General features: G+C 31.1%; 1 protein-coding gene across 3 annotated transcripts in view; it reads left to right on the top strand.

Annotated features, from left to right (window-relative positions):
- The window catches only part of Spt20 (transcription factor Spt20 homolog), a 38265-nt gene extending 29359 nt beyond the window's left edge, over positions 1–8906 (top strand). For 2 of the 3 annotated variants that reach the window (XM_074134482.1, XM_074134483.1), the window contains 3 exons: positions 3048–3564; positions 4781–5010; positions 5640–8906. In XM_074134482.1, the coding sequence (XP_073990583.1) occupies positions 3048–3564; positions 4781–5010; positions 5640–5659 (767 nt within the window). In that variant the 3' untranslated portion in view covers positions 5660–8906. The remainder of the gene's footprint in view (positions 1–3047; positions 3565–4780; positions 5011–5639) is intronic. The other variant, XM_074134484.1, reaches the window with a different exon arrangement.
- Positions 8907–15128: the final 6222 nt, after the last annotated feature.

The following is a 15128-nucleotide window of genomic DNA, read 5'->3' on the forward strand; positions in this document are numbered from 1 at the left end:
TTGAATCTGAGTGTTTTTTAAAAAATCGGTTTGCTCAAGCATTGGCTATTAAAGGAACACAGCAATACCATGCTTTCATTCCCAGAAGTAAATCCAAAATATTGGTTAAAAACTTTTCTATGAACTCAGAAGCTTGCGAAATGGAAGTTTCAAAATTCCCTGATAATCTAAAATTAGCCGCCATATCAGGTTGTATATCAGTGTAGTCTATAAAGAAACTGGTGGCTTGGCTTGGATATGTTTTAGAGAAAAATGAAGAACTTGATGAAGTAAAAGTAACTTTTCTTCATCCAGCTGGACCCTCTAAATCATCTCGCATCCAAGAAATGCCGATATTCTTTGGGTCTCAGTAGTGGATGTTTTGATAAAAATTGATCCTGTGACTCTGACTGCAAGAACTTACATATGTCCTACTAGAAAGTGATGCATGACAAACAAATGACGCCTTTTCAAGCTTAAAATATTAAAGAGATCCTATTACTTAACAGTATGTTTTACTTTGGACTTATTAGTGGAATTATTATTAGCATTATTGTATTAACATGAATTGAGAGTTGAATTAATCGGATTGGAGCGTTAGTCTTAAATTTTTTTAACAATGAAGCCATTGTCGTCCCAAATTAATATTTTGCCCAGTGATTCATAACACTACTAGCTATTCATAGAATTAATTTTAAAATTTTAAAATATGTACTTTTTAAAAAATTTAAAATTTAAATTTTAAATTTAAATTTAACAAACTTTATTTATCCTAACCCATATGGTGTCGCATATCACAGGAAAGGGCATTATATATGCTATAAAATGACACCAATCCCAAGTCTGTAGCTCAATTAGGAAAGCATCTACAGTAATTCAAAAACACGGGGTTCCCTGTTTTTCAGCCCATTTTTGGCAACTTTACAGCCCTGTAACTTATAAACCAGTTGACATATCACCGTAAAATTTCATATTTTTCCAAGTCTATACCAATAGTACACATGTGCCAAATTTCAAGAAAATCCGAGATGGTGAGGTTCAGACCCCGTGTTGATTTGACATGGAATGACCCTATAAGTAAAATTAGGAGGTCTAAATTAAATTACAATTGAGTAAACAATAATTGTTGTTGAATAATCTACTTGTTATAACTGTGTGTTATTTGTGCTTTCGAATATTTCGGTAAGACGAATTCAAGACAGTAGCCTACTCTAACTTTGTCTTTTTCTACTTTAACATGCATGTACATATATGTGATTTATCATAATTATAACAAAAAAATATTATAAATGAAGTGGCCAGCATAAGGGTCTGTGACATCTAATAAATTCTAAAAAATAACTTATTAATGAAAATTAATGCAGTAGAATTACTTAAATATTAATGAAGTATTAATGAAATGTTGGGTACTCGCTGATTTGTGTACCTTTTGGCGTTTAATCAACCCTTATACTTAACATTTTAAACTGTAAGTTTTTGTTAAGGAGATTTTTGTACCTTTAGTATAGATTTTTCTTTTTGTCTATTTTACAAAGTTACAATCTGCTTTACATATTTTTTTAAAATTTGGAATAAGCAATTCTGTAATTATAACCTGATAAGGTGTTAAGTCGGAACCGTAACTACCACTGGAGAGATCTTTTTAAAGAATGATTATAGTTGCGTTCCCATCCATCCTCAATAACAATTTTTTTGAAAAAGCGTTTTGAATAACATAGGAAGGTATTTGTACGTAAATAGCAAAATTAAACTGCGATTTCAGTACTTCCTTTTAAGAGGAGTAAGAAAAATAAACTACGATTGCAGTACTTTTCCCTAAAAGGCAAAAATTTTCTATTTTATGTTTTAAATCATTTAATTTTTGAGGTGATGATGTGATGTATTTGAACCCTTCTAACAGAAAGTGGTACCTCGTTCAGTTTCATCACTTGAACACTAATCAAAGGACATCAAGTGCAATCAATGAGTATTTTATGAAAAACTTGATTTTATAGGTTTTTCAATGGTTCTATAATATCCTCTTTGTTATACTTAGCACAGTTTTAACTTTTTATTAAAACTGGGTTCTAGATAGTCACTTCCCGATCCTGACCAACCTTTTCATGACAAAACTCTATCACACACGTCCAGTACTTTTCTAGAGTCGAGTGCACATACTATCGTTTTCCTTTATTTTAAACATTTCCATCACTAAACTATGTACTCAGTGAGCGTCACACTTCAACAGAACTTTTGATGTTACCTGTAGTCTGCTAAGAAGCATTCATCCTCAGATCGCTGTAAATCAGTCTCGTCACAGTTCTTTCTGAGATGCCTAGCTAGCAACTTTAGTTTTGTGTTTAGAAAGTGTTTTCTAATTCTGAAAGTCTCCGTTTTTCTGTCCGAAGTGTACGAGGGTTGGAATGATACTTCAGTGTAATAGGAAGGTTTCGCTGAACAATTCTTTGGTGTATACCATATTATTTTTGTAACCCTTGATTACATGATATTTTCGATTAAAAAAAATTAAACGTTTTATTGCTTCTAGAAATCTTAAATCAGAAATAGAAGACAGATCACGTAAAAGACAGAAATAGAAAATCATTTAACTCTCTAGCTTAATCTACATGTCTAACGTGACGTAATTAGGATTTTTCCATTTTTTTGTTTGAAAAAATGAAAAAACATACACTTGGGTGCAAAGAAAATGGAACAACCTACTAATTTGAGTTATTTCAATTTCCGATTCACATTGAAATAGATAGTAGGGAAAGTAGCTCAGGGGCAAATTTCTCTCTTGGCCTTCTGCTAGTCTTTACGCTTTTCTTGTAAGCTAAAGTATAGTTCATGCTAAATGAATCCCCATATCCTCAAAGCTTCTTCGTAAGTTCTATTTGCTAACAGGCACATCAAGAACTAACAAGAAGAATTCGGGTGATCTTACAACCAGTTCCGCGGGCACCCTATACTGAGTTGAAACCAAAGTCTTGAACAGTGAAGAAGTTCCGTTTGTTTTTGCACCTAAGTTTTTTTTTTTACTAAGGATTAACATGGACGATGTGCTAATCAAATGCAATTCTTTATTGAAGTAGCAGCGGCGGCCACATCTAATGTTTCGAGCAACTCTCACCGTGACGTTGGCGGACTCGTGGGTAGTATGGTGGGAAGTGTTGTGGAGAATGTGAACATGAGTGTTACTGGCGTGTCAGGTGTTGGTGTGCCAACTATTGGTGTGAGTGCCAGCGTGCCACGCCAGCCGCAGCCAGCAACCACCGGTCCAACAGTCCTCACTCTCCTAAACAAGACTGGCGTGGCCACGCAGACACCGGCATTCCATCAGCAACACGTAACTGTACAACCAGCAACGCCGGCTCACCAGTTTCAGCAACCAAATCAACACCAAGCACAGATTCAGGCCCAGCAGCACAAGTTGGTTACTAGAAAGATGACAATTTCAAATTTAATTGGATCTCGACTACGACCAGTTCCGTCGAATAGTTGCTCGGCTATCAGAATACCTCTGTCCACTATAGCCAGTCAGCTGACGCCACACCAGCAAGAGTTGCAAGTTACACCTGACTTACAACCTCTACAGCAGACTATAAGGTGCCTACGTCATATTTTATTTAATTTATTATTTATCAAACAGTAAATAAGATAATGCTTTTACTTTTACTTAATCAGCGTAAGAAGTTGATTTGCGACCGAGTCAAATTTACATACTTGAATTTTCACCGAAATACGGATTTATAAGTTTCATGAATACGAAAAAATGTATTTTGGCCGCATCGTTCTAATCGGAAAAGCGACTTTAATTATTGTTTTTTTTTTTAGTTTTTGTGATTTTTCTCATTAATGACTGTATATCACAAAACCTATCTATGCATATTAATTTTATTTAAAACTGTTCTAGATTTTTCTTTTTAAGTGTCATAGGGAAATGCAGACTCAAAAGTATCCCTCTAAATTACAATAAAATTTATATATTACTAACAATTTAAAAAAAAATTAAATATTTCAGATATTCCAAGTGTAAACCATCGGTTTACCGGAAGTACGCCTTAATAGCAATGTTTCCCGATTGTTTTTTTTTTTCCAAAAGTGGTTCCACTGATATTCATTAAATTGAGGTGTTTTTCAAGGCACTATTTCTTTTCAGAACAGTTATGTTACTTTTTGTTATTAAATTATGCTCAGTTTTATATTATTTATTGTGAATTAATTTTATCTAATTAACATTAAAGATTTAAGTACATAGTACAAATTATCTCTAATTTGGATTCCTCCCATTTTGGACTATTCAGAAGCTTTTTACAGCCCATTGTTCAGTGATGGATAGTGCCTACTGTAACGAGGGAATCTTGCTCAGAGACCGGCAGGGCTTTGAAAAGTCCGGGCGCCAATGACCTCAGATGTTGACCAGCCTTAAGATAAATTATATAATGTGGCGAAACGCCAATGCCAAAAAATGGGGGATTCAAACAATACAATATGGAAGAATGGTTGTGAAACAGCAAAAATGTGTGTATTTTTTTAGGCCTTAGTTCATTTGTGTTTTGCATTCATCTTTTGCATGATTTAAATAGACCATTCAATATGACAAATGCGTACTTATTTAATTTTATAAAGGTTCTGGGGATGTATGGATAATGTGTAAGTATTAAATTTTCGTTACTATTCTATGTTGAACCAGTTAGAGCTTGCTGCCAGTCACTGACCAGTTTTAAGCCTTACTGTAATCCCCCTCACTGCTACTTATTTTTGCTACCAGCTATCAATTTTAATAATTACATCACACAAATCTTATTTTTTGAATGAACAGTGTTCAGGCTTATGGACCTCATTTTCATCCGTTAAGTGGAGTGAACCTGAAAGGCCTGAAAGCGACTTCTGCGGGGATGCGAGGGTTTGTAAGCGGGACTGCATCTAGTCAGGCATTGCATATGCTGTCAGCTAGCAAAGAGCCGGTTGGTTCCCAGCCAGCTCAGCAAGCCAATCAGGTCGCCTCCTCACTAAGCCTCTCCTTGCCCGGACTCTCCGCTCTGCTTGCAGGTAAGCATTTGTTGCTATACACCATTTTATTCACAATTCGTACATTATTTTACTATTCCCCCCTTCCAATATAATTTAAACAAACTCGCTGTATTAGTTGAGCGAGGCTATGTTAACTTGGGGAGCTTCCTATGTTCTTATTATTATTAGTTTATGAGGGAGAACAAAAGCTCTATAGTATCCAAAGCCCTTGATTTTTGGTAGTTTACTTTTTTTTTGAGATTGTGGAAGGAGCTTGACAATAGGCTCTCCTATAAAATAATTTTGAGTAATGCCTTTATAATATTATGAAAATTTCATTTATGGTTTGAATTTGGAGTTTAGGAAAACTAAACTAAAGTTCCTGGTTTTTCCCAGAGTTTCCGCATTTTTTCGTAAACCACATCAGTAAGAATTTTAAAACTATGCGAAGTAACTGTACGTTGTAGACCAATCTTTTTGATGTCACTTTTTCAAGAAGTGTCAATTTCAATTAGGTTCTAAGGGCGGGGTTCGTGTGGTTGTACCTTTTTAGAGTAGTTTATTAATTTTAGTAAATGTGTGAAGAAAATTACTTAAGGTAGTAATTTTTCTCAATATGGAATTATCGCATCACATCCAAATTTATTTTTTGTTTTTGGTGGTTTCAGACATTGAAAGTGACGCATGAGGTTGTTGCGAATGGCTCCTGCTTACTGTAACACATCTGCAACTATCGTCTGGAAATAGTTCTTTAAAAAAATTAAATAAATTTTAAATTAAAGTGTTATTTTTTTAAATATTTTTATTTAAATTGCTGAAGTGTTGTAATTGCGCAAATTGCCAATTAATTTTTTATTTTTTTCTTCTTATTTTTATTTAACTTTTCATTATTAGTGAAAGAAACAATTCAACGGGGAGGGAGGTCTTTATTTATTAATTATCGTACATAAATAATAATGAAATTGCCCAGCGAAAAAAACATTCGTTTAGGTGAACAAAGGTTATATATATATATATATATATATATATATATATATAAAGACATAATTTTCTAATTGAATAAGTTGTGCTGAGTGCAAAGGTGATGTCAAGTGATATGATATACCTATTCTTGAGAAAAACTGTGGTAATCTCAAAAACAAGATAAACAAATTTGTGAATCACCAGACTTTTGTGAAAATTTTAACTACGATTTATTGAAGCAAAGTTTTATTTTATTATTATTGTTTTAGAACAAAGTAGTCGAATGTTGTAGTATTTTTAATTTTTTCTTCCATCATTTTTTAAATATATTTGTTGTTTTACCATGTATGCTATTAATCTGCATTTATTTTAGATTAATAGACCCACAAACAATAGGGGAAAACGTAGAAAAATCATTTTATAAAGGTTTGTTCTGATAAAGCCTATCAGGGGCTGACTTGTTTGTGATAGTTTGGGCTTTCGATCCAACTGGTTTGTGATCACAGTCTACAGGAATTAATATACTAAGTACTAAAAGTTCCCCAGGATACACATAGTAAGTCATATTCAGTTAATAATCTGCAAAAAACTTAAGATTGAATATTGTATAATGGAACGATGAGAAAGCATCTGTCGTCCTAAAATTCTTACCATTTTGTAGTGTTTATTATAGTAAAGTGATTTTGTGGGAAATGCAGGTAAACAAGTGACTCACCCATTTTTAGCACAATTTTTTGCATTTTAAAATGTTTCATGTTTTTAGTCACCATCTAAAAATATGTGGACGTTGTATTGAACAATTAGCGAAATTCCACCTAGGCGTGATTGCGGAAGAAATCGATTGGTTCACGTGATCTCAGTATTCAGTTTTGGCTAAAGTATCATAAATCTTTTAAAGAAACTCAGAACATGCTCCCAAGCAACTTCATCGCAAAATATCTTTGAATAAATTCTGCATATTTAGTTCAAGTTCAATAAAATGTAAAAGGAAATCTTGCTTTCTAAATTTTATAGCTCTCATCTCAAATAAGATGGCCCCTTGTTAAGAAAAGTTGAGGTCTTGTAAAAGAATGCCTATAAATTCGTCTCTTTTGCTTCTGCTGTTCGTCTAATTGCTGGTTAATTAATGCAATCAATGCGTTGTAAGAAAAGTCTTACTGTACACTATGAATTAACTTCCAAGCCTAAGGAAATATATATAAAAATTTTTGAAGTATTTTCGGATTTATAAAATTATTTGAATGATTAGGATTATATTTCAGCTAATTCACATTTAATGATTCAATATGTTATGTGCAGCATTATTTCTTAATTTCACATTCTTACACAACTGAACTAACACTGATAAACTTGTTTAGTTCGAAGTTTACGACTAACCATTGACGACATAAATCTTGGAACGCGCGATGTAATCGGCGTTGGCAATATTTGCATTCAAGTATGCATATCAATATACAACTTGACGTAATTAATTGTTTTAGCTAACGCACTCTCGGCAAGGCGATTAGAAAACGTCTTTGTGAATCATTACCAAAATCCTAGTTGCAATGGGATTCTATCAGTGTTCTCTTAGGTTATTTAAGATCATATTTATTTTGTGAAAAATAAATGTTCGCAAACCAGTGCAGGGATCGCGACTTACAAGGGTTACCACAAATCATTGGCAACCAGTCTTATTGGATCAAACCTTTGCAGTTATATTTTTCTAAAAATAAGTAAATAAATAAAATAAACATCATCAAGTAACTTGAAATCAGTTAAGCATAAATTTCATAATTGTACGAAATTTAATTTTAAGAAAAACAAAAAATATAACCTAAGATAATGATGTGAAAGTTCTTTTATCGGCAATGTCCAGAGAAAGTCTTGAAATAATTATGTATTGCCAAAAGTAGGGTTTTTTTTTACCACATTCGATTTTATTTTTTAAAATTTAATTTTATATTTTTTTTCCAATATTTCGAATTAACATTACACTTAAATTAAATATTACATTTCTGCAATCGCAATAAAAATTGATTCTCAGCTTATATGATTGTGTTGCGTATGTGGTTATTGCGCAGTGCAGTAATGTCTTTGATTTTATCCGTCTTATCGCGCATATTTTTTGTATCCCTTACCGGTTCCGGGCTTTTATCCATCATCAGAGATAAATTAATCAATTTAGTTGAGATTATGATGGATGAACGCCCGAAACCAGTTAGGGATACAAGAAATCAAGATATATAAGATTATTAATTACATGAAAAGGTCAAATACTGAGATGGTAATTCATGTCAGGATAATTTAAATTTTTAAAAATGTAGAGGAAACAAATTACTACGATCAAGATTAACTTTTTTCTTTTTAAGTGGGCTTCAAAAATTTGAAACGCTCTTGTGAATCATAGTTTACTTCATTGTTATATAGAATCTGTTTAATTAAACGCAACTTGGAGGTGAGGTCCCACGAATGTCCTATAAATCTTTTCTCTCTTAAAACATCGAAGCCCAGCTAATATTAGATTTCTCTAAAAAAAGTATTTTAAATAAAAGTTTTAAATATGGACCTAGAGAAAATTTTTAAGAAAATCTGAAAAATGAATTTAAAAAAATCATTGAATTAACACTTCCGATAGACCGATTTTCTTCAAATTCTGATTACTCAGTGAATTTGATGCTTATTTTTAATTGGTGCTTTTTAAGAAAAATCTTTTAGTTTTATCCCACCCAGAACTTCCTTGAAATAAAACATTTTTCAAATAAAGTGATAGATTGCTGATTTCGTACATCGTAGCATGCATGTTTTTTGTTATGAACTGTTTCAGATTTTCTTCCGATAATCAGATTTGTGTGAGAAATTTTACTTCCATTTGTTATAAAACTTCCGTTCGTTGTCACTTCTCTATCAGGTGAGGAATTTCTTACTTAAGTAATTACATTTAAATTTTTGTCAAAATAATAAAATCAAGCTATCTATGAAAGATGAAATAATTGATATTAATCTAGCATTGCAGATCCTACCATGTGTTCAAAAATAAAAACCTACAAACCTACAAAAAAAAATCGATTCGTTGTAACCTTTTTGTACTAAAACCTTATCGTTTGGTGCTTCTCATAAAATGAAACAGATTTAAATTTTCTCTGATTTTCAGTTTGTTTTTATAGAACTAGGGTTACTTTTTTTGGACCAAGAAGGCCTCATATCATGTATTTCCTTTGTAAACTGGGAGAAAAAAAAATATTTGTGCCTGAAACATTAGTGTCGAACTTTCTTATAAAAATTTGATTTTAGGGAGATTCTCAGAGAACTAGCATCACTCTTAAAAGTGCAGTTTTAGTATAAGTTAGTTTCTATGAGGGGTGGCCAGAAAGCCTACACCACCGCAATCCAGAGGGTCTATTGTGACACTCACTAGTTAGAGCACCCCACCAGAGGGACTGTTTGACTAGACTTAAAAGTCTAGCGAGAGGCTCCTGGAAAAGTATTAAGTGGATTTTTCTTCTCTGGAGAGGGAAAGAAGCGTATTGTTCTGTCTACTCTTCTTCCTGATAAAACCATTCCACTCTCACGTTCATGCGAATCTTCTTCCTCGACCACCCGCCCTTGCTGGAGTAATCTTAGTATAACTTACCAGCTACAGAATCAGAAAAGACGTTACAAGTATTGCTAGGAATTCCATATTTCGGAGAGTACGGAATATCAGTTAACCGAATTGTTGCAGCCTTGCAAAATAAGTTTCTGTTTTTTGTGTTTTTTTTTTCCTCAAATTCGTTCAAAAACTATTTCAAAGATTTACATTGGGAATACTAATTGCTTACTTCACCACTTTATACATATATTTGTAACATTTTCTTTGAAAAAAGTAGGTCGAGGATTTCTGTAGGACTTAAGTTTAAAAATAAATAAAATAAAATAATAATAATACTTGCGACTTTCATGCATTGAAATAAAATGCTTTAATTAAAATTGTAATAATTGCAGTAAGAAAATATTCTTACCAGATTATTTCTAAAAGATTTTCTCTTTGACTGTTGCCGGAGCAAAGTCTCATATTTAATAGCACGAAGAAAAAAAAACTTGTAAAAATTTAAAACATTGTGCGGACTGGTCTGTGTAATAAAACACTTTTCTGTTTTTAAGAAATGAAATTATATTCAAGAATAAAATTTATATATATATATATATATATATATATATATATATATACATACATATATATATATATATATACACATACATATATATATATATATATATATATATATACACACATATATATATATATATATATATATATATATATATATATACACATACATATATATATATATATATATAAAGTAAATAATAAAATAATCCAAAATAAATTAAAGATTTTAGCGACTTATAAAAAAAGAAAAGATTTTAATAAAATATATTTATTAGATTTTTTTGACTGTGCAATAACTTTTTGCTCGTCATAAAAAATTCTGTTTTATCTTTTTTTCATATCTCTTTGTGTAATATTGAAAAACAAAGAAAAAATGTTTGAATCAAATATTAAAACAATATATACTAAAAAAAAAATTGCACTGGCAGCTCACCAGTTAGTTGCTTTTAGATTTATATTTAATGATGAATCTTTTAGATTTATCGTCTTGATAATTTGTTATGGAGTATTTTTGAGTGGCGGCGAGGCGGTCTTTAGCTCATTCCAGGCCGTAGGCACCCCTATACATGATGGCAAATTAAAAACTATTTTTTTTTTATAAGTATTTTGCTCAAACGACTTTCTTTTACTGCAATCCACATTTTAATAAATGTTAGTAGTTCCCAATAAATGTTTACTACAATAAAACAGTACTTTTAAGAGAATCGTGCGTCTCAGATAATCCAAAACTCTTTTACTTTTAATTAATACTTTAAAAAATGTTTTAGATGTGAAACATCTCACTACCTTTTCTTCTTACTAATTCATCAAAGTTGTAAAGTTCTTTTGGGATACATTTTTACTTAATATTTTAACTGGTTTTCATCCTTCATTGCACGTATTCACGTGCGTATTCAGTTCACGTCCTTTAATTCTGGCCGGTTTTGGATTTTAACTCATCTACAGTAGTTCATTCAATAGTTTAGAGTTGATTTTCGCCTACGAAGGGACTTTGTAATTGCTGACTGCCAATGATAAATTAGAGGAATTATGTTGGCAGTGCGAATATTCTTTGAACATTTAAGAAATACTGAAAATATTCTTTTTTTTTCCACAGTCAGTATTTGCAGAAAATTCGAAAGTGGAAGTCAAATTCTCTACACCACGAACCTCTCTCTGATAATTAATGAAAATCTGAACCGGTCAGAATTCATGAAAAGCTGTGCTATGAAGATATTATCCAGCATTGCGGACCCATCCAATTTTTAATTTAGTACATTGCATTAAATGGCATTTATAACAAACGCAAAGCAAGGGTCGCACGACCTCTAGTGAAGACCTTGAGTAGAAACTGAATTTTTGTTAAGTACGTGTTTCCTGCAGTATTGAGGTTAACTATATTAAAACGTGCTTTGATATCTAAATTCATTTGCGTCATAAGAAGTGATGAATGTTTCAAGTATGAATTGTTTCAAAGGACGCGCAGATGTGGTTTTTGATGAAATTGCATTTTCAAATGCAAAGGATTTCAATAGCCAAGAAATTCGCATTTTCGGTAATCCTTTTTTCTTAACCCTTGACTTTTTTTTTTTTTGCAAAAAAGTTAATTCTCTAGTACATTTTCGTTGGTAGACATTACTTCCTTACATGACACTGGATGTCAGTTCGTTAAAGTAGCACAGTATGAACGAAATATATTTAAACTTTCTACGATTTTCCGTGTTTGGATTTGTTGACTATATTGGTCACATACACAACTAATTTCTAAACTTTTTCGTACTTAAAAGCCCTCAAAACTACTGTTTTGTAAATTTGTATTTTTGCTAATTAGAGCGGAATAATGTTAACGTTACATCGCTTTTTTTGGCAATCATTTTTAATACAACTATTTTTTTTTTTTCTTACTTTCTCTTAACTGTTTTTAACAAGGTTTGAGAAACAAAATTACATTCCAGCCGTCGGATTCCGTCTTATGACTGCGGCTTTGAATGGGTTAAAGAAACTAATATTTTTGTTGAATTATTTTTTTTTATTTAAATTTTTAGAAAAATAATGATAAGATCTGAGATTTTTTATCGATTTGGCTGCCAAACATTCACTTCCCATTTGCTTTTTTTTTATTGAATATATTTCGTGTTTTTATGGGTTCTTCACACCATTTTCTGTACAATTTGCTGAATATTTGCGAAGATACGTAAAAATAGAATAACTAATCGATCTTTCAAAAGTTTTTCACTGATAGCAAGAGATTTTTTTTTTCTGACGAAATACTCAGAAATATAGGACATGATTTTAGATCTCATTTGCATCAAAACATATGGTATGAAAACTGTTCTTCTCTTAATTGAGTTCTCTTGGAAGTTTTACTAGCAAATAAGTTACTCAAAACTGAACTTTATTAAAAATTATTCGTATGACTTATGCGGGAGCTTAAACTAAAGTGAAGATAGCTTTCGTTACAGCTTGAAGAACTACCATCTTTAAGTAGTTTTGAATTTTCATAAAAAAATTAACTGCCCCAAAACTCTTAATTTCTTAAATAAATAATAATAATTCAATTTCATAAATAAATAATAGAAAGTGATAGGCTTCGTTTGTTGAAGATTAGCAGCTTGTATAAAAAACAATTAAATCCTCAGGATATTTGTTTTCCTGAATTTTAATGACTTTAAATTTCCCTGATTTGATCAGGTAATACGGTACAATGCTCAAAAATTACACTTTAGAGTAGCGTGGGATTAGAGAGCCACTTTTTTACACTTTTGTTGATTCGCTAGACATATGTGTACCTAATTGATTAAAGTGGCAAACTGATTGGATAATAAAGAAATCCTAAAGAAACATATGTATTAAAATTAAGTACCTTTTAATTAAGTTGGTAGTTTATTTCATGAACTTGTAAGATAACTGTAATATATTAATATTTTCCCAATATTTCCACTGTGTGAGCCACATTTTCAGTATCCACGAACCGTATTTTGTCTATCCTTGCTTTAGAGGGAAGCCCAAGTATTCTTTTCCCAAAAAATACCAGTTTTTAAATTTGATAAGGCGGACCAACCGTCCTTGGTATATAATGATTATTCTTAATATACGTGCATAAATAAAAGTAAAAAAGTTCAAAACTAAACTTTATTGTAAAAGAACAAAAGATAAACAGGTTTATCTCAAAAGTACATTTGAACCTAAACATTCAAACCCAATGTACGTGTTCTTTAAGTTTTTTATGCTGATCATATGTTATAAACATAAAATTTATGAACAAATATATGTATATTCAAAATTATAAGCCAAAAATGTTTTTACCAAAAGCAGGACATTTTCAAAACTCCACGTGATAAAATTTTAAAAATCTGGATAGTCCACTCAAAAGCGAGACTTATGGTCACTTCACCTTTCCCATAATCTTTTTAAACTTTTATTTCCATAGAGGAATTCGTACCCTCGCCCATCCCTCAAGAATGGTCTAAAATAAATTCATCTGGGAAAATATTTCATAAAAGTTGTGTATCCACTATTATGTATAAGGGCATTTTGAAAATTTTATAAAACTATAAAACATTCAGTTAAGTGGTACCTTCGGTTGAGATATTTAGCTCGTTAAGTTATGGTCGATCCTATGGAGTAATCAAACGTAGAGAGTAAACTGCACTGACAAAAAAAAAATTTACATCGTGTTTTTCCATTAGAAAAACTTATCTTTTTTTTCTCTTTCAACTTCTTTTTTAATTTTCTTTATTTTTCTCGATTAATTGGGCTTAACAGTAGTAAAAAGAAGAAAGTTAATATAAAATTATCGGACTTACCATCATTTTCGAATTATTATTAATTTTTTATTGAATTCACGACTTTTCTCAATAATAGTATTTTTTTAAATCCAGAACTAGTGGATGGGCTATAGAACAAATTAGTTATTCCCTTCAATATAACGTTTCATCTTGAGGTTAGAAACCCCTTTAAATCCCCATAATATTAAAGTTTTCTCTAAGGAAGAAAGTCTAACATCACTTCTTTCTCTCGATCTCCTCAACGTTCCAAATACAATTTTCTTCTTTCACTTTGCTTTAAATGTCTAAACACTTAAATATGAACATTTTTATGGGAAATTTGATTTTATGATATGTTCTCAGGGATCAACCATTGTAAACTTTTCTCTTTCAAGTGCACTTGCATCTCTAGTACTTTTCCATACTGTATTATCATGTAATATTAAAAGCACTGCTGGAATTGAAATTTTACGAAAATAGGTTTGCTGAAAATGCGATTTTATGTAATAAAATATTATTTTTCGTGGGAATTTTCTCGAAAAAGGCAATAGTGGTTTTCTTCGTACCCTCAATTCTACTTCGACCTAAAAGCCAATATTTTATTTTTTTATTTCTTTGTCTTTGTTGTAAAAAGTGATAAATGGGTTCTGTATTATGTGAATTCGTTCCTTCTTCTATACCTGTAGGTCAAACTGTTGTAAACCTACCTAATTTACATTTAGTAGAAGTTTGAAAAAAATTAATCGGCTACTTTTGAAGTAAAAATCATAATCACTCGAAATTTAGCGCACTTCACTATGCAAAATCACACCTGCACTCCCTCGAATTGAAATTATTGAATTAAATTTTCATATGTTCAACTTTTTTAGATATTCAATTTATATTTGACTTTATTGTTATTAACATTTCGGTCCTTAGTAATTTTTTACTACTGTTGCAGATAGATACATTTAATGTGTTCTTATAATTTCTTTAAAGATCTGTTTTAACAAAAAATGTTTGAAGTTAATATTAAAGAAATTAAGTACATTAAACTAAAACTTTTTAAAAAAAATTTATTGCATGAATAGTTCTGGTAAATTAGGTCAGATAGTAAATGTATTCGTCGTAATGTCCAATATTCTTAAAATATTAATTTCAAAGGAAGTGGATGGAAACTTTTGATTGAAATTCCGATCTTAAGTTCTTAGTGTTACCACAAGTAAATACCATTATCTGGTATGAACACTCACTTATCTTGCTCTTTTTGCAATTCTTGTTCTAACGACTAACCCCCCTAAAAATGAATGCTTCTAAAATTGCTTCACAAAAAAGTA

This window comes from Rhodnius prolixus, unplaced genomic scaffold (genome assembly GCF_049639745.1).
Source record: "Rhodnius prolixus isolate KJV_2025 unplaced genomic scaffold, Rpr scaffold_16, whole genome shotgun sequence".
In the NCBI taxonomy this organism is placed as follows: Eukaryota; Metazoa; Arthropoda; class Insecta; order Hemiptera; family Reduviidae; genus Rhodnius; species Rhodnius prolixus.